Source organism: Pleurodeles waltl, chromosome 10 (genome assembly GCF_031143425.1).
Source record: "Pleurodeles waltl isolate 20211129_DDA chromosome 10, aPleWal1.hap1.20221129, whole genome shotgun sequence".
Taxonomy (NCBI): domain Eukaryota; kingdom Metazoa; phylum Chordata; class Amphibia; order Caudata; family Salamandridae; genus Pleurodeles; species Pleurodeles waltl.
Genome location: NC_090449.1, coordinates 96,243,789 through 96,269,803, shown reverse-complemented (window position 1 = coordinate 96,269,803; position 26,015 = coordinate 96,243,789). Strand labels below are relative to the sequence as shown.

Genomic DNA, 26,015 nt, shown 5'->3' with positions numbered 1-26,015 from the left:
GTTCTGTGTGGATTATTTGTAAACATGTGGAAACCATATGAATAAAGTGTGATTTATCTCTTATTGTTTGATTTGTCTCTTATTTTTTGCCTTGTTTAAGCTTGCAGTAAAATAAAACTGGTCAACTTCAGCAAATGTATTGAATCTTATATGGTAAGGATCACTAACAGTGACGTTATTAGTAGTAGTAGTAGTAGTTAGAAGTTATTATAATGCATTTATATCTTACAAACATACAGGGGGTCATTATGAGTTTGGCGGATGGAAAAGGCTGTCCCCCAAACTCCCGCCGAGAGGTTGCCGCCAATGTGGCTACCTTCCTGGGGGAACCCATTAGGAGTTTCCTGCTGCGTCGGTGGGTGGAAACGGTGGGTCTACCCACTGGCCCGGTGGGAAACAGCCTACAACATTGATGCCGGCTCATAATTCAGCCGGCGGCAATGCTGCAGTATGTAGGAGACAGTGAACAGCGCAGTTGCGCTGTTCACTGTCTCCTATATACTGCAGCATTGGCATGGGCTGGCCATGTCGGCCCCTGCACTGCCCATTCCAAGTGCATTGGCAAATCAAATCAAATCTAATCATTAACATTTATAAAGCGCGCTACTCACCCGTGCGGGTCTCAAGGCGCTAGGGGGGAAAGGGGGGGTTATCGCTGCTCGAACAGCCAAGTCTTTAGGAGTCTCCGGAAAGCGGAGTGGTCCTGGGTGGTCCTGAGGCTGGTGGGGAGGGAGTTCCAGGTCTTGGCCGCCAGGAAGGAGAAAGATCTCCCACCCGCCGTGGAGCGGCGGGTGCGAGGGACGGCAGCAAGTGCGAGGCCAGCGGAGCGGAGGGGGCGGGTGGGGACGTAGAAGCTGAGGCGTCTGTTGAGGTATTCCGGTCCCTTGTTGTGGAGGGCTTTGTGTGCGTGGGTGAGAAGACGGAAGGTGATCCTTTTGCTGACTGGGAGCCAATGCAGGTGTCTCAGGTGTGCGGAGATGTGGCTGTTGCGGGGTACGTCGAGGATGAGGCGGGCCGAGGCGTTTTGGATGCGTTGCAGGCGGTTTTGGAGTTTGGCGGTGGTCCCGGCGTAGAGGGTGTTGCCGTAGTCCAGGCGACTCGTGACAAGGGCGTGGGTCACGGTTTTTCTGGTGTCGGCGGGGATCCAGCGGAAGATCTTGCGGAGCATGCGGAGAGTGAGGAAGCAGGCGGAGGACACGGCGTTGACTTGCTTGGTCATGGTGAGAAGAGGGTCCAAGATGAAGCCGAGGTTGCGGGCGTGGTCTGCGGGGGTCGGTGCGGTGCCGAGGGCCGTGGGCCACCAGGAGTCGTCCCAGGCGGACGGGGTGTTGCCGAGGATGAGGACTTCCGTTTTTTCAGAGTTCAGCTTTAGGCAGCTGAGCCTCATCCAATCTGCGACGTCCTTCATACCCTCTTGTAGGTTGGTCTTGGCGCTGGCGGGGTCCTTGGTGAGGGAGAGTACAAGTTGGGTGTCGTCGGCGTAGGAGGTGATGATGATGTCGTGCTTGCGTACGATGTCGGCGAGGGGGCTCATGTAGACATTGAAGAGTGTCGGGCTGAGTGATGAGCCTTGAGGTACGCCGCAGATGATCTTGGTGGGTTCTGAGCGAAACGGAGGGAGGTAAACTCTTTGGGAGCGGTTAGCGAGGAAGGAGGCGATCCAGTCCAGGGCCTGGCCTTGGATCCCGGTGGAGCGTAGGCGGGTGATTAGGGTGCGGTGACAGACGGTGTCAAAGGCAGCCGAGAGGTCGAGGAGAATGAGGGCGACTGTTTCACCGTTGTCCATCAGGGTTCTGATGTCGTCTGTGACTGAGATGAGGGCGGTTTCCGTGCTGTGGTTGGTTCGGAATCCGGTTTGTGAAGGGTCGAGCAGGTTGTTGTCTTCCAGGAAGGTGGTCAGCTGTTTGTTGACGGTCTTTTCTATTACCTTGGCTGGGAAAGGTAGAAGAGAGATGGGGCGGAAGTTTTTCAGGTCGCTTGGGTCAGCCGTAGGTTTCTTTAGTAGGGCGTTGACTTCAGCGTGCTTCCAGCATTCGGGGAAGGTAGCAGAAGAAAAAGAAGAGTTGATGACGGTCTGGAGGTGCGGGGCGATGATGTCGTCGGCTTTGTTAAAGATGAAGTGCGGGCAGGGGTCCGAAGGTGCGCCGGAGTGGATAGAGTTCATGATGGATTTGGTTTCTTCCGTGTTGATGTGGGTCCAGTTGTTGAGGGTGATGTCCGGGGAAGCGGGTTCAGTGGTGTATGGTTGGGTCTGGTGTCCGAAGCTGTCGCGGAGGTCGCTGATCTTGCGATGGAAGAAAGTGGTGAGGGATTCGCACAAATCCTGTGAGGGCGTGACGGCGTTGGCGCTGGCGCTGGGGTTGGAGAACTCTTTGACGATGCTGAAGAGTTCTCTGCTGTTGTGGCTGTTTTTGTCTAGTCTGTCGGTGAAAAAGTTCCTTTTGGCAGTGCGGATCAGGTGGTGGTGTTCGCGTGTAGCGTTCTTGAGGGCGGTCATGTTGTCCGCGGTGTGGTCCTTGCGCCAGGCCTTCTCAAGGGCACGACAAGTTTTCTTTGATTCTTTGAGGGTGTCAGAGAACCAGAGAGGTTTTTGGTGTTGGTCTGTCGATGCGTGCGTTTGAGGGGAGCAAGGTTGTCAGCGCAGTTGGAGATCCAGTTTGTGAGGTTGAGAGCTGCGTCGTTGGGGTCGGTGGTGAGGGTGGGTTGGTTGGCGGCGAGAGCGGAGAAGAGTTGCTCTTCAGGGATCTTGTTCCACTGTCGACGAGGGGTGGGTTGAGTGCGGAGGTGGGAGGTCTCGCGTCGGAATGTGAAGTGGACGCAGCTGTGGTCGGTCCAGTGTAGGGCAGAGGTGTGGCTGAAGAAGATGTGTTTGCTGGCGGAGAAGATAGGGTCGAGCGTGTGTCCGGCGATGTGGGTGGCGGTGTTCACCAGTTGTTTGAGGCCGAGGTTGGCGAGGTTGTCGAGCAGGGTGGTGGTGTTGGGGTCGTTGTTTTGTTCCAGATGGAAGTTGAGGTCGCCTAGGAGGATGTAGTCCGGTGAGGCGAGGGCGTGCGGGGAGATGAAGTCGGCGATGGCGTCGCTGAAAGAGGCGCGAGGTCCGGGAGGACGGTAGACGAGGGATCCTCTGAGGGTGGTCCTTGGGTCGGTGCGAATCTGAAAATGCAGGTGTTCAGCGGCGAGGGGGGGGTCTTCGGTGGAGGTGGTGACGCTGATGGAGTCTTTGAAGATGATGGCGACACCTCCTCCTACTTGGTTGGTGCGGTCTTTTCTGGAGATCTTGTAGCCTTCGGGGATGGCGGGTAGCGATGTCTGGAGCAGAGGAGGCGTTCATCCATGTCTCCGTGATGAAGGCGACGTCCGGGGCTGTGGAGTCCAGGAGGTCCCAAAGTTCAACGGCGTGCTTGTGGACGGAACGAGCGTTGATCAGGATGCACTTGAGGTGGTTGATGGCGCGTGGGCTTGTGGTCGTGGTAGTTGCGTGGTGGAAGATGCGTTTGCAGGAGTTGCAGGCGAAGGGTCCATGGGTGCGTTTGGGGTGAGCTAGGAAGCAGGTTTTGGAGCGCCCTGGGTTGAGGGCGTGGAGGGTGGTGGGGTCGTAGCGGATCAGCGGGGCTTGGGGGAGCTGGGGACCAGGGGTCGTGGCGCTGGGCGCGGGCCAGGCGCGGACGGGCGCAGACGGGCTTGCCTCTGGCGCGCCTCCGGCGCGCCAGCGGCGTGCCCGCTGCGCAGTCGCGCAGCGGCCGCCATAAGAGGTAGGAGGGGGGGGAGGGGTCAGCTGGGGGCGAATGGGAGCTGGGGGGCGGGGGCGTGCAGGAGGTCGCGGCGGGAAAGCGCGAGGGGGGGGGGGACAGGTAGAGTGAGAGGAGCTGGGGGAGGGGGTTTAGGGTGGAGGAGGGTGAGTGTTAGGAGGTTTGGAGATTAGGGAGAGAGATAGGAGTAGGGTTGTGAAGATAGGGGAGGGGGGGTTGTAGAGGTGGGTGAGGGAGAGAGGTAGAGTGAGAGGATAGGGAGATAGGTAGTAGAGGGGGGTGGCGGGAGGGGGGGAGAGATAGAGAAATAGATAGAGAAAATAGATAGAGAAGTCGATAGATAGGGAAATAGATAGATAGACAGATAGGTAGGTAGGAGGAGGTGGAGAGTGGGGGAGTTAGATAGTGAGATAGGGAGCTAGAGAGATAGGAAGATAGGAGGAGTGAGGGAGGTAGATAGCGAACGGGTTAGCTAGGGGTGAGAGAGGGAGAGGCGAGTGAGGGAGGGGGATGAGGAAGGAGCAGGAGGGCAGGCTCGGGGGAAGAAGACGGAGGAGGTAGAAGAGCCGAAGACAGGAGAACAGAAGACAGAAGAACAGAAGACAGAAGAACAGAAGACGGAAGAGCAGAAGACAGAAGACCAGAAGAACAGAAGACAGAAGAACAGAAGAACAGAAGAACAGAAGAACAGAAGATCGGAAGAGGAGAAGAACAGAGAAGAACAGAGAAGAACAGAGAAGAACAACACAGAAGCACCGAGAAGAACAGAGAAGAAGAACACAGAAGACCGGAAGAACACAGAAGAACAGAAGGGAAGAACAGAAGAACAGAAGAGAAGAACAGAAGAACACAGAAGAAGATTGCAGAGGGGGAGCGAGGAGGAAGAGACAGAGAGGAGGAAAAGAAGCAGGAGAGAAGGTGAGTGGCGCGGGGCAGGGCGAGGGGCTGGGAGGAGGGGGGTACTTACAGTTAGGTGGGTCTCAGGAACACAGGAACTCGGGAACTTGGAGGAGCTGCAGCGGCAGGGGGAGCGACCTACCCTTGGGTCAAGGGTCGCTACCACTGTCGCGCAGCGGCCGCCATAAGAGGTAGGAGGGGGGGGGAGGGGTCAGCTGGGGGCGAATGGGAGCTGGGGGGCGGGGGCGTGCAGGAGGTCGCGGCGGGAAAGCGCGAGGGAGGGGGGGGGGACAGGTAGAGTGAGAGGAGCTGGGGGAGGGGGTTTAGGGTGGAGGAGGGTGAGTGTTAGGAGGTTTGGAGATTAGGGAGAGAGATAGGAGTAGGGTTGTGAAGATAGGGGAGGGGGGGTTGTAGAGGTGGGTGAGGGAGAGAGGTAGAGTGAGAGGATAGGGAGATAGGTAGTAGAGGGGGTGGCGGGAGGGGGGAGAGATAGAGAAATAGATAGAGAAAATAGATAGAGAAGTCGATAGATAGGGAAATAGATAGATAGACAGATAGGTAGGTAGGAGGAGGTGGAGAGTGGGGGAGTTAGATAGTGAGATAGGGAGCTAGAGAGATAGGAAGATAGGAGGAGTGAGGGAGGTAGATAGCGAACGGGTTAGCTAGGGGTGAGAGAGGGGGAGGCGAGTGAGGGAGGGGGATGAGGAAGGAGCAGGAGGGCAGGCTCGGGGGAAGAAGACGGAGGAGGTAGAAGAGCCGAAGACAGGAGAACAGAAGACAGAAGAACAGAAGACAGAAGAACAGAAGACGGAAGAGCAGAAGACAGAAGACCAGAAGAACAGAAGACAGAAGAACAGAAGAACAGAAGAACAGAAGATCGGAAGAGGAGAAGAACAGAGAAGAACAGAGAAGAACAGAGAAGAACAGAGAAGAACAACACAGAAGCACCGAGAAGAACAGAGAAGAAGAACACAGAAGACCGGAAGAACACAGAAGAACAGAAGGGAAGAACAGAAGAACAGAAGAGAAGAACAGAAGAACACAGAAGAAGATTGCAGAGGGGGAGCGAGGAGGAAGAGACAGAGAGGAGGAAAAGAAGCAGGAGCAGGAGAGAAGGTGAGTGGCGCGGGGCAGGGCGAGGGGCTGGGAGGAGGGGGGGTACTTACAGTTAGGTGGGTCTCAGGAACACAGGAACTCGGGAACTTGGAGGAGCTGCAGCGGCAGGGGGACCCCCTGGGGCTCTCTGCACCCCGTCTCTACCCGTGCTACCGTGGCAGAGAGGGGGGTCGTAATCCCCTGGACATCGCTGTCCAGGCGGATTAGGACTGCTAGCACCGCCAGTAACTCCTGTGGAGGAAAACTCCTGGTCTGACTGCGGCACAACCGCCAGGGTCATAATGTGGCGATCAGACCGCCACCAAAGCGGTCGGACCTCTGCTTTGGCGGGGGTCTGACCGCCACTGCGACCCCGTAATGAGGCCCATAGTCGTTATTTTCATGTTTACCATTACTTATTGCATTAAGCTCTTACAGGGCTTTAGTAAGTGGACTTTAGTTTAGGATTGTGCAAATTTATTAGTGTGAAATGCTTACAAGTTTACACATTTTTTCTTTTAACATAAAAAGCGTAGAAAGTTTTGGGCTTTGCAAAAAGGGTGCCAATATAAGCAGCCCTTTGCAGAAAAAGGAAACATCTCACTGCTGCTAATGGTAATGTAGGGGATAGGTGGACTGGCACTGCTTGGCATTGAGCCCACTGCCCACGTAGAAAAAACTGAGGACCTGCCTCCTGCCCCAAAACTTTGCTACGATTGCCTGTACTGCACTATGGTCTGCTTATATAAGTCCATTTTAACCAATCCCTAATTGACTCACTCACAGCAAAAATAATCACCTGTGACCTTCCACAGTACCTCCTACTTATTGGCTGTGGCAGGGCTGCAGGTTCCACTGATCTGTTCGGGAATATCTTGCCCATTGGACACCCTAGAGCAGGAAATCATAGGAGGGCAGTAGGACAGTAGTTGTTTTACTCAGCATCATGAATGGAGTGAAATTGGGAAATGTCTGCCATGTTCACAAATGCTGAACTTTCCCGAATTCATCATAGTAAAGAAATTTCCCACCTCAAGTTGTTCTATAGACTAGGCAAGAAGAGCCTAATGATTTTTCTTTTGCTGGTGGAGCATAATTTAACTACTTTCTTGTGGGGCAACTAGGGAGTGGATGCATCCATGATTAAATTACATGTTTACTGGTGCCCTGAGTATTAAATGGCTTATGGAACATCTTACATCATGTTTCTGCTTGTCGATGCATATGTTCGGAAACAGCACCCCACTTTTTCATTTATTGTCTTTACCTTTGAAATACTGCTTAGTGCCATTGAGTAGGAAGCAGAATAACGCAAAGCAGCAGCATCTTCAATACCACACCATTTCTGTTATAAACACAATAATTTTAGATACTTCATACAATGTGGGTTTGGTGTTGAAATGTCAATGTTACTGCTCGATGAATCTTTCCTTGTGGACCGCTCCTCAGGTTTGCTCACCATGTATGTAATAGGGAGAATAAATCTGGTGGGTATGGGCAAAGGGTGTCTGCACCCCTAAAAGGCATGGGATGCATTAGTTTTTTCTCGAATATTTGCTCATGAGTATATTGTTTTATGTTTTTAAACCGGTATGTAGAGTGGTTATGTGATTATTTGTGTACTTATTTCTAATTATTTGTTGTTTAATAAAGTTCGTGATAAGCTGTTGTCATCCCACAATGGTGTACTATGCCACCTCTCTGATACGACTCGTGCACCAACTAAGAACCTTATACTTTTAGGGACCTGGACCATAAAGTCCACTATAGATTGTGTGAAAACTGTAATTATCTTCTCATTCTTTTATCACATGTGAAATGCATGTTTTTTTGTTAGAGTGTTTGCCATTAAAGACAAATATTGCCTCCTAAATCACTGAAAATGATGCACACCGTCACCAATGACTTTTAAAAGATGGTGTGTTAAATAAACATTACCACCCGAAAACGTACCTGCAGCATTGATTCAAAGGCACCAAGATGGACAGCTCGTCGTGTGAATACTTTCCATACCTGTGGAAAGAAAAACAGTCACCACATATGAGGACAGTTGGTTCGATATGCCCCCTGCAGCGCATACACAGGCGACGACCACATCGCAGCAATAGATACGGAGACATATATTCAATTGACATAAAATGGTGTGTGGGGCTCGGTGATACCAACAGAGGGAAATTAAATCCGAGCTCAGAGAACACACGGGGGGGAAGCTGTGGAGGATGCACTCTTGACTTTGGGATTTCTCATTATTTCAGCCTCAGGCCGCACATATACAGATAAGCAGGGACAGAGATGCAAAGTCTCTTAAAAAATTCAACTGTAATTTCACAGACTGAAAAAAGAAAATGTGTCCCTGTTATCTTCCTACAAGCACTGAGAAGGTGAGGAAACGAGAGAAGGTTTTGCTTGCACTTTGGACTGAGTTTGAACACATTAAACTGAAAGTTCCGGGAATAGCTCGTACACAGCGATGACTTGCAATAGGTTTTTCCGGCTAAGCCTCCTTTTGAACCATTACAAAGTATGCAGGGATTGGGGGCATAAGACCTTTAAGACTTTTTATAAACTAGTTTTGCAAAGAGCATGAGAAAGGAAGTTCCGTGGGCAGAAAAAATAAAAACCTGACTAATATTCAGAGGAGCGACTAGGGCCATACTAAGCAAACTTTGCATCGGGGCAAAAAAAGGTCAAATCGGTTGTAACGCGTTCTTCTGCTTGAACAATACAGCAAGAGCATACAGGTAACAAAAGGCCATATTCCACGAAAAGGGCTTCTTTGCCTAAAGATCATTTTACATTTTACACACAGGAGCAGAGATGTTGCCACTAAAGCCCTTTCATAACCTTTCTTTCAAAATAAACCAGTGTTTTTGCGTTTTTTCTAACAAATGCAGTAAAAAGGAAAGCGTGTATATAGGTTTAATTTCCCATTACATAAACATAGTATAAATATTGCAAAATGTGTTTTAGGCCATGATTTGTATCTCTCTCTCTCTCTCTCTCTATATATATATATATATATATAAATATAAATAAAACCTCACCCCAGTCAGGGATTTCTCCACATACTTCCATTCCAAATTCAAAACAAGCATTTTCAATGCAACGGGTCTCGCATTTGTTTGAGTTAGAGCTATTAGCGTTGTAAAGCAAAAAAAAAAAACGCAGCGCGATCGCGCTATGTAAAATGCAGCGCGATCGCGCTGCGTGTAAAATAAACAGATAACATAGTCCGGACTCCAGGCTGAAAACATCGAGCCTCGTATGTTTTTGGTACTTTACCGGTGCTGTGTAGGTGGGCTAAACACCAGGAAAGGGCATGACATACGCATGCCTTTCACAAATGAAAGCAAGTGGATTTTAAAAGGCAAGCCCACGAACCACTGTAAGTGCCTGACTTGGCATGGGCGTGGTTTAAAGCCCAAAGAGAGATTACAGAATTGACGGAGCACTTTGTGCTCGCCCATAAACAGCAGTACCAATCTGAACTCTCGCCTAACAGGCTTCGTCGAAGTGTTGTACTCGTGTCGCTCTCGTCCCTGTCCATTCTGACAACCACGTTTTCTTAGGACACTTGGCTGCTCCTCCAGTATCCCCACCTTGTTTGTTTTACAAAAATTGTTCAACATCTCCTCTTCAGTTGAGTTTTTCCACATTATATAATTTAATGTCTGCCTTGGTAATACCACTTCTAAAATTAAGAAAAATAACAGGCCCCTCCTCTCTTCTCAGTGTTATTGCAAATGCTGGGATTGTTGGCCATCAACTGGATGGCTCATGACCTATCATCCTAGACCTTTCTGTTCTCCTTCAATTGGATTTCCTCTCTGCAAGTGATTAAGATAAAAACAAATGTTCTCTTGCAAACCCTTATGGCAAACTGGGGCCTTTCTATGATGCTGCAGAGAGCACCTTTGTAAACCTGAAGGTATATATTCCTCAGTACACATTTATGAAATTATTACAGGGCATTTTAAAACATAACCTAAAAATAGAGTGAATCTAATTGTAGTTTGACCTAACAGAAGTATATTTTCAGTGATGATAAGTTCATCCTTTTCATGCCGCCAAATCCAGTATTACTGGGCTGTTAGTGCACATGCTCTACACGTGCTTGAACTGTCTGTGCTCTACAGCGCCACTGTGTGGCCGTGTCTGTGTCAATAAGTGTGCATCTCCGCCATGTTTTTAGACAAGTACATGTAATGGTAGCATTTTGTCACAAATCCCGATGATCAGCCTAATAACGACAATCTCCTGGGTGTCGGCCTCAGTTCATCGAAGTGCGAGACCTGTTGTAATGAACATTCTTCAAAACTGACAACACATATTAATATTGATATTTACCCTCTTCCGTTATCTAAATGAATAATGAAGGTTTCATTGCCAAATTTTTCAAATGTTTCATAGTGATGACGATCCATATTTCCTAAAACAATAAAACATATTTAATTAAAACGAATATTTAGCTTTTTATAGAAAACATTTTTTTTTTTTAAATGTCTACTAAAAACAACTAAAAGAACAGTAAATATTCAGAATAAAAGTTTGGTTGGCTAACAAATATTTGATAAAGTACTCCCAGTTGCACAAAGTGTAAGTAATAACGATACTACATGTCACTGATTTGTTTCACGACCATTTAAAGTTCCCATTTATTTGCAATTAGGCAATCTTTATTTTCTTATAATATGTCTTTGAGTGGATTTCAGAACAAAGCAGAAGACTAAATCACAGATGAATGTGTTTGTGTACCATGCAAAAGCTACAGTCTTTGTTCAATCTGCGTACACCTCAAAGCCACACTGGGCCGCAGTGAGTATCATGAAGAACAAACACCAATGTGTAGAGCCTGTTAAATATGCACAGACTCAGAGTGAGCAGGTGAGAGTGGAGCTCTATTATCATGATGAAAGGGTCAAGAAACTGATCTTAGAGACTGATCCTTCTTCAGTAGTAGACTGAAAAGGTCTGGAACGTGCAGCAAATGGATTTCATTGGGTATGGCCCAAATGACCAGTTTAAGCCACTGTGGTAGGTGACAGGAGTCCAGCAAGTAATTGCAATTAGCATAACCCATGAAGGTACTCCGCACTGGTGTGGAAACTGATTCTTTATTGTGGCTTTGGATTATCCAGGATAATAGTATATTAGGTTTGAAAAAGCCAACATGTATTTTGTTCAGGTCTTTTGGCCACTAAGCTGTCTCAAAGGATCCGTTTCTTGGAAGGTCACAGATGGAACATAGATGGAACTGACCTACATACAGTTAAACCATATTGTCATATTGGACACTGTTATAAGTCTGTGTGCACGAGTTGTAATTCACCAAAATGTGGGGCTTGCAGCTCTCAATGTAATTTCATCTGTGACCTTGAAAGAAACACTTTATGCCATGAGAATACTCAATGGTCAACTGGACTAATCAAAACATGTGGGCTCTTTTCAATAAAATGAAGAACTATCCTGGATAATGCAGAATGACAATAAAGAATCACTTCTCACTCCAAGATGGAGTACAATGTTAATTTTATATATTAATCAAGAGTGGTAGTGTGTGTGACCTGCCACCAGCTGGTCAGTATATGCAACCCTCCTTACAGATCCAGACGATGAGGACAAGAAAGGGTCATGTTGAGCCTGGTCTGAGAAGAGGAAGCATCAGGGCTTACATAAACCAACTCGGCATTACAAGCTTATTCCGCCAAGGAAGCATGATGGGAGTAGGCAACAGGCCTCAACCCGCCCAATACAAACTTCCTAATTTTCCTCATCTCCTCCCAGTAGGACTGAGGCAGGTGGGCTACAAGCATTGCTGCTAGATACCAGACCATCTCAATGCAGTCCTCACACTTCTGGACATCACGTCACTCAGGTCAGTGACATCTTTAATCACCTGTAATCTTCACAGATACCAAGTAACGGGCGCCTCTTTAATACATGTGTTTCCGAATTCTGCACGTGCCTCTTATAAGAAAGTTATTGCCTGATTTTGAGGGGAATGTATAAACCCACGAGCATCACACCATTTACACACAGCTTGAATATCAAAGTATATTTTAACCCTGCTAACACTGAAAATCCACTAGTGTAAATTGTAAAATTTGATGACTTCACATAACACTTAGTTCATGGCAAAATTATAGCGCTGAGTGTGGGAATATTGGCAACAGCTAGAATGTGAGCACCTCTTGTTTGCAACACATGTTTTTCACACTATATTTTTGTGTGAAACGAGTCAAAAATTCACATGAAATCTCATTTCACAGCAAAATATAGTACTAACTGGCAGATGTGCCTTTATTGAAATTACTCATAACTTCGCATAATTTTCCCGAAATCTCACCTAAATTTGCCAAGCATACTACAGTTACGCAACCCTAGTTAATTTCACGCGCACCAAAGCACATACGATAAATTCTTCCTTGTATTTACATTTTTCAATCTCAACACATGAAAATCATTGTAGGTACCACATTAGCAACATTATAATTGCGTTGACATTATAGCTATTACATGTCATATGCCCCAGAGTGAGGATCGTATCTAAATCTAACAGAGGTTATTCTCCTACCCAACTTCACAGCTCCTATCTACTTCACTACAAGGTCAAAGGGTGATTTCACACTTGTTATATTTGAGGAACATTGGCACCCTCTGGTTCTAACAGTTTTAGAGGCCTGAATATTCATTGCGCTAGTAATGAAGGTAAAAAAAAAATATTCACCATTTACAGTCCAGTAGAATCCCCATTAAAAAAAGACATGAAAGCTTATTGGGGAAAGAAACAAAGTTCCAGGTTTCTGGTGATTAAATGCCTTGGCATCACACTACTATACCTCATGGACTTTTGAGGGGAGCTATAATATGAGCTTGGTGGTAACTCAGGCAGTGCTTTTTGCAAACACATATTAGATCAGCATTATAAAAGCAGACTTATGGAGGTGATGTGTGACAATATTATTTCTGTATATTTGTTGTGTTGCATTTTCTTGTTGTGGGGATGTGTTCTTTTTGTGCTGCATTATTGCAGTGTGTTACTTTTGTGTTTTACAGTGGTGGTGATGTTGATGTTGCAAACTAGTTTGACACTTTTGTAGTGTCCTATGTATTTGTTGTGTTATTTTACTTTGCAGTGTGGTGCTGTGTTGTGTTATGTTGTCTCTGTAATTACTTTAGCGCTGTCAACAAATACAACGTTTTCAGCCAAAAACGTGCAAACTTCTTAAAAGTGCTGTGGCTCAAAAAGCATTTACCACTTAAGTTCCTAAAATGCTTCTGCTAAAGATATTCCACTGGTTAGGCCAACTGTGGCCGAGACCGTGTCTTGAATCCCCACTCCCTGTGCTGACACGTGCAATATGGCCATGCATCGCTCGCGTGAGCTCTGAAGATGCTGTTGTCCAATACAAAGTCCAGCATCCACACGTCCATCAATAGGACACTTCCATCCCCACGCCCCCTCACCCCCACCTGCGCCTTCAGCAAGAAAGGACAGGGACTATTCAGGTGCATATAAACACCTAGGAACTGAAGGGACACACACTGACCACAACAAAGTATAAGGAAACCCTGAGGCGAGGGTAGGATCTAGAAAAACGGGAAAAAATAATATGCGCTTGAGTGAGATTTTTATTCCTTCTCGAGAATTTTGACCCTTTTCGTGATTTCCGTATTCCACGCACCCTACAAGTCCCTTGCAATACTAAGTCCCCTTTTTGCACCAGGCCGAATCCCTAGTCCTCTCTGCCCAGCTGTTTATTTCACATTGCGGCCTCCTACAAGGAAGTGCATTTAAGTGCATCTCCACCCTGCGAGGACATGGGCCAGGTTAGATACATTTGCACTGGCGCAAACACGAACAAAAAAACATGTTTGCATTGTTATTGCTGTTAATGCAAATGGGGCAGCTCTAGTATAAAGTGCATACAGATGTACGGACAAGGTATGGAGCACACTCTATAATATTTTTACTGTGTTGCAGAAGCAAATAATAAAAAACATAATGTTGCCTTTTTTAAACCATGAAAGTGCAAACTAGGTTTTTGATAATATCGCTGGGCTTCTTATCACACGAGCAATGTGGACTGATTATTAAAAAAGCATATATTGTGACATAATTCTAGTAAGGGTGCTCATGGATCAGCTTTTGTCTTCGTATAAAACGGTAAGAGACGTTAAACATTGTACAAGGGCATTGATTACACTTATGTACTGCAGCAAAATGTGTGTAATCTACACATATGAAAACAGTGTACAATAGCATTTGTTAAACGTATGCAAGAGTGCCTAATGTGTGTAGTATACCCCTATGACAACTTTGCACTAGTGCATGCGTAGGTAATCTGTCCGTATGAAAGCAATGTAAAAGAGCATTTGTTACACTTACACACTAGTGCAGAACGTACTCTAACTGTATGCAAACAATGTACAAGAGCATTTGTTACACTTATGCATCAGTGCCTAACATGTGTAGAATATCCGTATGACAACTATGCACTAGTGCATACATAGGTAATCTGGCCTTATGAAAGCAATGTAAAAGAGCATTTGTTACACTTACACACTAGTGCAGAACGTACTCTAACTGTATGCAAACAATGTACAAGAGCATTTGTTACACTTATGCATCAGTGCCTAACATGTGTAGAATATCCGTATGACAACTATGCACTAGTGCATACATAGGTAATCTGGCCTTATGAAAGCAATGTACAAGAGCATTTGTTACACTTATGCACTAATGCAGAACATAATCTATCTGTATGCAAACAATGCTAAGAGCATTTGTAACACTTATGCATCAGTGCCTAATGTGCAGGGTATAGCAGTAGGAAAAGTATGCACTAGTGCATACGTGTGTAATATGAAAATATTATAATGAAAAAAGTGTACAGGATAATTTGTTACTGTTATGCACTAGTGCATAACGTAATATATCTGTATGCCAACAGTGTACAAGAGTATTTGTTACACCCATGTACTGGTGCAAAAAGTGGGCAATCTGTATGCACGGAATTGCTGCTGAATTTTATGATTTTTGAAACTACAGAAAGCCACTGTAAATTGCAAAACAAACCGGTCTGCCTGGACCAGCTTTGCTCTGCTACAAATCCACCAATTATCTTTGCAGTTTGGTATCCGAAGTTGAACAATGATTTGATCGAAAAGCAATGGCCTATTCAGTAAAACCCCTCATTAGAGACCACGTGCAGAATGTGAGAAGGAAGTTGTGACAAGCACCGCATTTGGAACATTTTAGATAAAGGGGGTGGAAATAAAAGCTTTATCTTAAGGGAATCCTTTAAAAGATTTAGATACAGTCTAAACATGCCCCTATAGTTCCCTTTTAAACTCTAAACAAACACATCTGCAACAGGGAGAAACGAACCCGCTGTGTTCCCCGTAGATGTGTTCTCCTTATCTATCTGTGTTGGCAAACTACACTGTGTTTTCTGGTCAATAAAATGTAGGCCTGTGTTCACAGTGATAAGCACAGTGTGAAACATTTGAATAACCGATTAAAGGCGCAGCTCTTTCAATGAATTTGAATAGAGTTTAACTTGTGTTATCCTGTTTCAAAGAATAAGATATTTCGCAGCATCATCTCATATATCCGGTAATCTATTTTTCCGTTTTGAAACACTTGTACACATATGGTATAATGTATGACTTTGCCATACGTGCACCATACAAAAAGCTGCAATGGTCCCAGTTGAGAGGTAGCTGTCGCATTAGCATTTGATATCATCTGTGACTTTTTTAAATGAAAATGACTAAATGGACTTATAATGGCACTCATCCCTGTGGAAAAAGTAAATCTAGGTTAATTATTTCCAAATGATCTTGGGTTAATCTGTTTTATCAGGGTAGCAAATTGCGTGAGATATTCCAGCAAAACCATTTGGTGGACTTTTCCCCCGCTATTTTCCTGTCACAAGTTCACAAAGTTAGCATAGTTTTAAAAAAATACAAATTTGGCAGAAGTGTTCTTTGGGTAATTTAACAAACACTTAGGGGCAGATAAAAGAAAAGTGGTGCTACCCACTTTCCTTGCGCCCCTTAGCGACCACCTACCGTGACCATGTGTGTGTCGTATTTAAAAAACGGTGCACATGGCGCAGGGTAGGGGCAATTGCGCCATTTTTTTTAATGCTATTGATTTACTATGCAAGAGTAGCACCAACATTTTGGCACTACTCAATTCAGAAAGTGGCTAAAGAACAGTGTGTGGTGTTATTACCTATTGTTCTAAATATTTTAATATATTGGAGGTGATCTACACAGTGTTAAAAGTATCTTGAGGCTCCTCAATGCACGGAAATTGTTTTTAACTTTTAAAGAATATATGGAACAGTGTCCTCGAAGGTATTTGCAAGATGAAGCAGTGGTATGAAAAACAACATTAATTAAATTCTGTGGACTAGGTGGTCCATGTATGCAGCAGAATGCTTACCAAATCCTTACTGTCTTTCACGCATATACCAACATAAGATGTCCCTGTGGAAGTTTGTGCGGGGTTACAATGGCCTAGGAAATTGTAGCTTCTTCGTGAAGATGCCTCTCTCTTATTCTGGGTTGTAACTACATAGTAAGTCTCCTTTGGTGATTAAGAGCCCTTTTGGTTCCCTTCAGTGTGTTTCAGGGTGGTTTTAGGTGGCTACAGAAACCTGTATCCACATTTTTTGCTGGTAAGGCTGATTTAATTGAATGTGTTTAAATGACTAATTGGGAGACAAGTGAGAGAGCAATATTCTGCGCCCTGGATTCTATTTAACCTCAGCTTCATCCTTTACTTAGTTGATCTTGATGCTGTCTGGTTTCTTTCCTTGGGAGGCTGAATATGAGTCATTAAAGTGGCTTAATTTTCTCATTGGCAGTTTGTGGGCAGGGACAAACTTTAGACCGATTCTTATATCTTGAGGTAGGACTCCTTAATGGCATTGAAGATCTTTGTGGCCGTGTGTTAGCCCTGAGAGTCTAAGGGTGGTCTTCCCGCTGACTTTTGCCTTTTATCTTCTGTTTGTGCTACATCTTTTTGTTGGCCTTAGGATTCTGAGCACCTTACCACTACGGGCCAGTGCTAAAGTGCACGTGCTTCTCCCCTAAACATGGTAACATTGGTTTATCCACAATTGGCATATTTAATTTATTTGTAAGTCCATTTTAAATTGGTAAACCATATCCCCAGGGCCTGTAAATGGAATGTTACTATTGGGCCTGCAGCATTGATTGTGCCACCCACACAAGAAGCATTTCAAACCTGTCTCAGGCCTACTATTGCAGTTTCACTGCCACTTCGACTTGGCATTTAAAACACCTAGCCTAGCCTTAAAATCCCCTTTTATCACATATAACCTACCCCTAAGGTATACCCTAGGTGACCCATAGGGAAGGGTGTTATGTAAGTAAAAGGCAGGACATGTACTTATACGTTTTACATGTTCTGGTAGTGAAATACTCCCAAAGTTGTTTTTCGTTAATATGAGGCATACTCTTCTCTCTCACACCCCAGCACTGGAAATTCCTTAGTATACCTTTAAGCTGTAATTCTTGATCAGAGAGGAGTAGCTACATGATGTTTCATATTATTGGAGTTGTTAGAAATGGGGTTTTTGGTTGGCAGTCATGTTACCCTCTGTTCAAGCAAAAGCCCTCACTCTAGTCAGGGTAAGTCACACACTATCCAAGATTATCCTGTGCCCACCCTCTGGTAGCTTGGCACGAGCAGTCAGGCTTAACTTAGAAGGCAATGTGTAAAGTATTTGTGCAATAAATCATACAATACCACCATATAGCACCACAAAAATACACCACACAGTGTTTAGAAAAATATATAATATTTATCAGGATAATTGTAGGTCAAAACGAATAAAGTTGCAATTGAAAAAAAATGTAGGAATATCACAGAGAAGTGATATAAAGTGTCTTAAGTCTTTAGAATATAAACAAAGTCTCTTTCAAGCACAAGTACCTGGTTGGGAGTGGAAAAATCTCCTCAGAGGGCCACAAGAGAAGAGGTGCGTGGAAAAAGGGTGTGTGCGTCGATTTCTCCCCAGCACACACGGACTTGCGTCGTTATTTTCCACGCGGGGAAGTCGGCGTCGTTTTCCGGCACGTGGACAGTCTCTTTCTGTGGATCGCGGGGATTACCAGATGTCCCGGGTCTGGGCATGGATTTTCCTGCTTGTTCTCCGGCTGCGCGTCGGTCTGCGGGGCTGCGTGTCGAAAATACGATCTCACGGCAGGCGTTGCGTCGATTTCTCCTCTAGACTTCGATCTGCGGGGCTGCACGTTGAAATTACGATCTCACGGCAGGCGTCGCGTCGATTTCTCCTCTAGAGGTCGGGCGGCGTTGTCCTTGCGAGGCCGTGCGTCGGATCTTCGATCGTCCCAAGAGCGTCGCGTCGATCAGCGTCGGAGTGCGGCGTTTTTCTCGCCGCGAAACAAGCTGTGCGTCTAAATTTTCGGCGCACGGAGCGTCCAAGTAAAAGAGAGAAGTCTTTTTGGTCCTGAGACTTCAAGGAACAGGAGGCAAGCTCTATCCAAGCCCTTGGAGAGCACTTTCACAGCCAGACAAGAGTTCAGCAAGGCAGCAGGGCAACAGCAAGGCAGCAGTCCTTTGTAGAAAGCAGACAGGTGAGTCCTTTGAGCAGCCAGGCAGTTCTTCTTGGCAGGATGTAGTTTCTGGTTCAGGTTTCTTCTCCAGGAAGTGTCTGATGAGGTAGGTCAGAGGCCCTGTTTTATACCCAAATGTGCCTTTGAAGTGGGGGAGACTTCAAAGAGTGGCTAAGAAGTGCACCAGGTCCCCTTTCAGTTCAATCCTGTCTGCCAGGGTCCCAGTAGGGGGTGTGGCAGTCCTTTGTGTGAGAGCAGGCCCTCCACCCTCCCAGCCCAGGAAGACCCATTCAAAATGCAGATGTATGCAAGTGAGGCTGAGTACCCTGTGTTTGGGGTGTGTCTGAGTGAATGCACAAGGAGCTGTCAACCAAGCCCAGCCAGACGTGGATTGTAAGGCACAGAAGGATTTAAGTGCAAAGAAATGCTCACTTTCTAAAAGTGGCATTTCTAGAATAGTAATATTAAATCCGACTTCACCAGTCAGTAGGATTTTGTATTACCATTCTGGCCATACTAAATATGACCTTCCTGCTCCTTTCAGATCAGCAGTTGCCACTTCAACAGTGTATGAGGGCAGCCCCAATGTTAGCCTATGAAGGGAGCAGGCCTCACAGTAGTGTGAAAAATGAATTTAGGAGTTTTTACACTACCAGGACATATAACTACATAGGTACATGTCCTGCCTTTTACTTACACAGCACGCTGCCCTAGGGGTTACCTAGGGCACACATTAAGGGTGACTTATATGTAGAAAAAGGGGAGTTCTAGGCTTGGCAAGAACTTTTAAATGCCAAGTTGATGTGGCAGTGAAACTGCACACACAGGCCTTGCAATGGCAGGCCTGAGACAAGGAGAAGGGGCTACTTAGGTGGGTGGCACAACCAGTGCTGCTGGCCCACTAGTAGCATTTAATTTACCAGCCCTATGCTCATAGAGTGCACCTTACTAGGGACTTATAAGTAAATTAATAGTCCAATCAGGTATGATTCCAGGTTACCATGTTTTAGGGGAGAGAGCATATGCACTTTAGCCCTGGTTAGCAGGGGTAAAGTGCGCAGAGTCCATAAACCAGCAAAAACAGTGTCCCAAAAGTGGAGGGAGGCAGGCAAAAAGTTAGGGGTGACTACCCTAAGGCTGTCAGGTCTAACATGTGTCCCCCCCAGCTGAAAGTGGGGAGAGCTCCCCGACCTCCTGGGAGCTCTCATCGCTAAGGCGGAAGTACCTGGAGAGACCATCAGCATTGGCGTGGTCAACCCCTGGGCGATGTTCCACCGTAAAGTCCATCCCCTGTAGGGAAATGGACCACCTCAAGAGTTTTGGATTCTCACCCCTCATCTGCATGAGCCATCTGAGGGGCCTGTGGTCTGTCTGAACCCGGAAGTGAGTCCCAAACAGGTAGGGTCTTAGCTTCTTCAGTGCCCAGACCACAGCAAAAGCTTCTCTCTCAATAGCACTCCACCTCTGTTCCCGTGGTAATAGCCTTCTGCTAATAAAGACTACCAGTTGATCTCTGCCCTCCTCATTCAGCTGTGCTAGGACTGCCCCTATGCCATGCTCTGAAGCGTCTGTCTGCACGATAAATTCCTGGGAGTAGTCAGGGGCCATGAGTACGGGGGCCGTGCACATGGCTTCCTTCAGGGCGTCAAAGGCTTTCTGACAAGCCTCTGTCCAATTCACCAACCTAGGTTGTTTCTTGGAAGTGAGTTCTGTCAACGGTGTTACAATGGTACCATAGCCCTTGACAAATCTGCGGTAGTATCCGGTGAGGCCTAGAAAGGCTCTCACCTCAGTCTGCGTTCGTGGTGGTTGCCAGGCCTTGATAGTTTCAATCTTGGCCTGGAGTGGCTGCACCTTGCCACCACCCACTAGGTGTCCCAAGTACACCACGGAACCCTGCCCAATCTGGCACTTACTGGCCTCGATGGTCAGGCCTGCCTGTTGCAGGGCCTGAAGCACCTCCTTGAGGTGAAGCAGGTGTTCCTCCCAGCTGGACTGTAGACAGCTATGTCATCCAGGTAGGCTGCACAGAAGGCATCCTTGCCAGCTAGGACCCCGTTAACCAACCGTTGGAAGGTAGCGGGAGCATTTTTCAACCCAAGCGGCATCACCCGGAACTGGTAATGGCCATCAGGGGTTGAGAATGCGGATCTTTCCTTGGCCCCCTCAGTCAGGGCGATCTGCCAGTACTCTGAAGTAAGATCAAACCTACTCAGGAACTTGGCAGCGCCTAGCCTGTCCACGAGCTCATCAGCTCGGGGGATGGGGTGAGCATCAGTCCGTGTGACTGAGTTGAGACCCCGGTAGTCCACACAGAACCGGAGTTCTGGCTTCGCACCTGGGGCAGTAGCCTTAGGGACCAACACCACTGGGCTGGCCCAGGGACTACTGGATTTCTCGATAACCCCTAGAGTCAACATCTTGGAGACCTCCTCCTTGATGCTGGCCTTCACCTTATCCGACAACCTGTAAATTTTGTTCTTCACAGGGAGACTGTCACCAGTGTCAATATCATGAACACAGAGGTGGGTCAGTCCAGGAGTAAGGGAGAACAGGGGGGAGAACTGCTCCAACAGCTCATAGCAGTCTCCTTTCTGGTTTAGAGTCAGGGAGTCAGACAGAATGACCCAGCTTACTGACCCATCACCTTCTTGGGCAGAGAGGAGGTCGGGGAGAGGTTCACTCTCCTCTTCCGTTCCCTCATCCGTGACCAGAAGCATGTTGATCTCCGACCTCTCAAAATGAGCTTTTAGTCGGTTCACATGGAGCACCCTTATGGGATTCCTAGGGGTTTGGAGGTCCACTAGGTAAGTGGCCTCCCCTTTCCGCTCCTTTATTTCAAATGGGCCAGACCAGCGGTCCTGGAGAGCTCTGGGCTCTACTGGCTCCATTACCCACACTTTGTCTCCAGGTTGAAACTCTACCAGGGTGGCCTTCTGGTCATACCAGTGTTTCATTACCTCTTGACTGGCCTCAAGGTTACTTTGGGCCTCTTTCCAGAAGCAGGTCATCTGGTTGCGGAGGGCCAACATATAGCTGACCACATCCTGAGGGGGTGTCTTTGGAGCTTTCTCCAACCCCTCCTGGACAATGCTTAAGGGTCCTCTGACAGGGTACCCGTAGAGAGGCTCAAAGGGACTGAACCCTACCCCCCTCTGGGGGACCTCTCTGTAAGCAAAGAGAAGGCATGGTAAGAGGACGTCCCACTTACGCCTCATGGCCTCAGGGAGGCCACCAATCATGCCTTTCAGGGTCTTGTTGAATCTCTCCACAAGACCATTAGCCTGGGGGTGATAGGGTGTGGTGAACTTGTAAGTTACACCACACGCATCCCACAGAGACTTCATGTATGCAGACATGAAGTTAGTGCCTCTGTCAGACACTATTTCCTTGGGGAATCCCACACGGGTAAATATCCCCATCAGGGTTCTGGCCACCACCGGTGCAGTTACGGTCCTCAGAGGGATGGCCTCTGGGTAACGGGTGGCATGGTCCACCAAAACCAGGATGAACCTGTTGCCTAAGGCAGTTTTGGGGTCCAAGGGACCAACAATGTCGATGCCCACCCTTTCAAAGGGGGTGCCAACGACAGGAAGTGGAATCAGGGGGGTTTTAACCCTTTTTCCTGCTTTACCACTGGCCTGGCAGGTAGGACAAGATCTGCAGAACTTATCTGAGTGTGTCCTGATTTTGGGCCAATAAAAGTGGGTGACAAGCCTGTTAAAGGTCTTGCCCTGCCCCAAATGTCCTGCCAGGGGAATGTCGAGAGCCAGACCCAGTAGGAAGGTTCGGTAACATTGGGGGACCACCAGCATCCGTGCTGCCCCAAAGGCCGGAACCTTAGGCTCACTGTAGAGGAGATCATTCTCCCAATATAGGTGGTGATTGCCAGAGGCGTCGCCTGCTGCCTGGTTTGAGGCTTGTTTCCTCAAACCTTCCAGAGTGGGACATTCTTTCTGCGCCTTGCAGAATTCCTCCCTGGTGGGTCCACCCTCAACTTGCCAGCCAGCAAGCTCAGGTAAGTCACCTAGGGCGGCAATGTCTTCCCCAGTTGGCTCGGGAGCCTCCTCCTCAGGAGCCCCGTCAGCCACTGTGGGAACTTCTGGGGCCGGTTTCCCGCGCCCCTGGTCCCTCCTCTTGGCAGCTCTCTGGGCCATCGTTCCAGGCTCCAGATGCCCTTGACTTCCCTCTTGGTCAGCCATGGACCGTGTGGTCATGCAGACCCACTCAGGTAACCCTAACATCTCCAGGTGAGACCTGAGCTCCACTTCTTTCCAAGCAGTGTGCTCAAGATCATTGCCTAACAGACAATCTACAGGCATGACAGGACTCACAGCTACTTTCAGAGTACCAGAGACCCCCCCCCCACTCAAAGGGAACCAGAGCCACCGGTAGGTGACTCTCGCGATTGTCAGCGACTCTGACCTGGTGGAATGTATTAGGTACTATCTGTTCTGTTGACACCAGCTGACTCTTGATAGTAGTCATACTGGCTCCTGTGTCATGCAGAGCCTCCACCTTCTGCCCATCAATGGTGACCCACTGCCGGTACTTAGAAGTATTTCTGGGCATGTGGGCCTTGGGCACCATTTCTCCTTCTCCCAGGGACACTAGGGAAATCTCTACCTGCTCCCCAAAGCTATTTGGGTCCATCTCCCCCCCGAGCGCTACACTAGTCAACCCAGGTGCCTGTCCGGTAGTGGACGGTGCCCTCTTGGGGCACTGTGGATCGCCTTTGTAGTGACCATACTGGTAACACTCCATGCATTTGGGGCTAGATTTCCCTGACTTGTCATATGTCCCTGGCTTTTTCCCAAATTTGGAAAAGGAAGGGTTGCCACCCCCTCCCTGGGAATTCTTTTGGGGGCCTTTGGAGAGTTCCTTATCTGCAAGTTTATCTCCCCCCTCTTTCTTCTGTTGGGAACCCTGACCACCTTTGTGGGAGTCCCCCCCAGGTACCTTCTTGGACACTCTGGTGCTAACCCAGAGGTCCGCCTCCTTAGCAAGCTTCCTGGGATCAGTCAGCTTACTATCCACTAGGTGCTGGTGCAAATCTGTATAAGTAGTATTAAGCATATGCTCTCTCAGAATCAAGTTATATAAACCTTTATAATCTGCTAATTTGTTGCCCGCACCCATCCATTCAGTGCCTTACTGGAGAAATCAAAGAAATCTACCCATGTTTGTGTGGTTTGTTTGGTGCTGTCCCTGAACCTCTGACGGTATCCCTCAGGGGTCAGCCCAAACTTGGCAAGTAAAGTGGCTTTCTGAAGTGGGTATGTGTTTTGATCAGGTTGATCCAATGTGAGAAGTGTGTCCCTCCCCAATGGCGGCACATAACCCCACATAGCTACCCCCCATTGCCCTTCAGGAACCTCATGAGCCCTTAGTGCAACTTCATAAGCAGCTAACCATTTATCTATGTCATCTCTCACCACAAAACTGGGCACCACATTTTTGGGTATACAAACCTTTTTTTCTCCAGCAGGTCCTGTCTGTATGCTGCCACCATTATTGCTGGATTCAGACTGTCTCGCCTTGATCTCCAGTTCTTTGAGACTCAGTTCATGAGCCAACAATAGTTTATTTTCAGCCAAAGCTCTTTCAGCTTCCACCTGTTTGGCTGCTCTTTCAGCTTCCTCTTGAATCTGCTTGGCTGTTCTTTCAGCCTCAGCTTGTTTGGCTTCTCTTTCTGCCCTCCTCTCCTCCTGTTGAGCCTCAATTTTCAGTTTTGCCATTTGCAATTGGAACTCCCTTTCCTCTCTCCTTTCCTCTGCGGTCAGGCTTTGCATAGAGACACTGCTCCCTGGTCTGGAAGGGGGCACAATTGCAGTGGTAACACCATCCACAGATAGTGAAAATTCCTCTGAGGGGCCATGTTCTGGCTCCTCTTCCTCATCATCCTCTAAATGGGCTTCTGCCCAGGCCCTCAGCGCCACTTGAAAGTCCTCCTTTCTGGAGGCCCCTTGGGTGGGTACCCTCAATGCCCTGCAGAATCCTCTTAGTTGTTTGACCGTATATGAATCCAACTGGACTAGGTCAAAGTCCCCTGTCTGAGACCCAGTCAGAGACATGTTGAGTGAGGATTTAGTTTTTGAAAATTGTCAGGAAAAAATCGGATTTTCAAAAAAGAGATAAAAACCAAGTTGACCTTCAACTGTGGGTAGGTAGTGATATACTTAGCTACTGTATGTCACTGCACAAATACAAGTCCTATCCTCACCGCTGATCACCAATGTTAGAAATGGGGTTTTTGGTTGGCAGTCAGGTTACCCTCTGTTCAAGCAAAAGCCCTCACTCTAGTCAGGGTAAGTCACACACTATCCAAGATTATCCTGTGCCCACCCTCTGGTAGCTTGGCACGAGCAGTCAGGCTTAACTCATACAATACCACCATATAGCACCACAGAAATACACCACACAGTGTTTAGAAAAATATATGATAATTGTAGGTCAAAACTAATAAAGTTGCAATTGAAAAAAATGTAGGAATATCACAGAGAAGTGATATAAAGTGTCTTAAGTCTTTAGAATATAAACAAAGTCTCTTTCAAGCACAAGTACCTGGTTGGGAGTGGAAAAATCTCCTCAGAGGGCCACAAGAGAAGAGGTGCGTGGAAAAAGGGTGTGTGCGTCGATTTCTCCCCAGCACACACGGACTTGCGTCGTTATTTTCCACGCAGGGAAGTCGGCATCGTTTTCCGGCACGCGGACAGTCTCTTTCTGTGGATCGCGGGGATTACCAGATGTCCCGGGTCTGGGCGTGGATTTTCCTGCTTGTTCTCCGGCTGCGCGTCGGTCTGCGGGGCTGCGCGTTGAAATTACGATCTCACGGCAGGCGTCGCGTCGATTTCTCCTCTAGACTTCGATCTGCGGGGCTGCGCGTTGAAATTACGATCTCACGGCAGGCGTCGCGTCGATTTCTCCTCTAGAGGTCGGGCGGCGTTGTCCTTGCGAGGCCGTGCGTCGGATCTTCGATCGTCCCAAGAGCGTCGCGTCGATCAGCGTTGGAGTGCGGTGTTTTTCTCGCCACGAAACAAGCTGTGCGTCGAAATTTTCAGCGCACGGAGCGTCCAAGTAAAAGAGAGAAGTCTTTTTGGTCCTGAGACTTCAAGGAACAGGAGGCAAGCTCTATCCAAGCCCTTGGAGAGCACTTTCACAGCCAGACAAGAGTTCAGCAAGGCAGCAGGGCAACAGCAAGGCAGCAGTCCTTTGTAGAAAGCAGACAGGTGAGTCCTTTGAGCAGCCAGGCAGTTCTTCTTGGCAGGATGTAGTTTCTGGTTCAGTTTCTTCTCCAGCAAGTGTCTGATGAGGTAGGGCAGAGGCCCTGTTTTATACCCAAATGTGCCTTTGAAGTGGGGGAGACTTCAAAGAGTGGCTAAGAAGTGCACCAGGTCCCCTTTCAGTTCAATCCTGTCTGCCAGGGTCCCAGTAGGGGGTGTGGCAGTCCTTTGTGTGAGAGCAGGCCCTCCACCCTCCCAGCCCAGGAAGACCCATTCAAAATGCAGATGTATGCAAGTGAGGCTGAGTACCCTGTGTTTGGGGTGTGTCTGAGTGAATGCACAAGGAGCTGACAACCAAGCCCAGCCAGACGTGGATTGTAAGGCACAGAAGGATTTAAGTGCAAAGAAATGCTCACTTTCTAAAAGTGGCATT

The 26,015-nt window shown here is 47.5% G+C and overlaps 1 protein-coding gene across 1 annotated transcript in view; it reads right to left on the bottom strand.

The window, feature by feature from the left end:
- Window positions 1–26,015, bottom strand: part of FAM20C (FAM20C golgi associated secretory pathway kinase) — a 288,452-nt gene that overhangs the window by 6,305 nt on the left and 256,132 nt on the right. The window contains exons 8-9 of the mRNA XM_069209831.1: window positions 10,089–10,170; window positions 7,695–7,754 (exon numbers count right to left, since the gene is read on the bottom strand). Coding sequence (XP_069065932.1) covers window positions 7,695–7,754; window positions 10,089–10,170 — 142 coding nt within the window. The remainder of the gene's footprint in view (window positions 1–7,694; window positions 7,755–10,088; window positions 10,171–26,015) is intronic.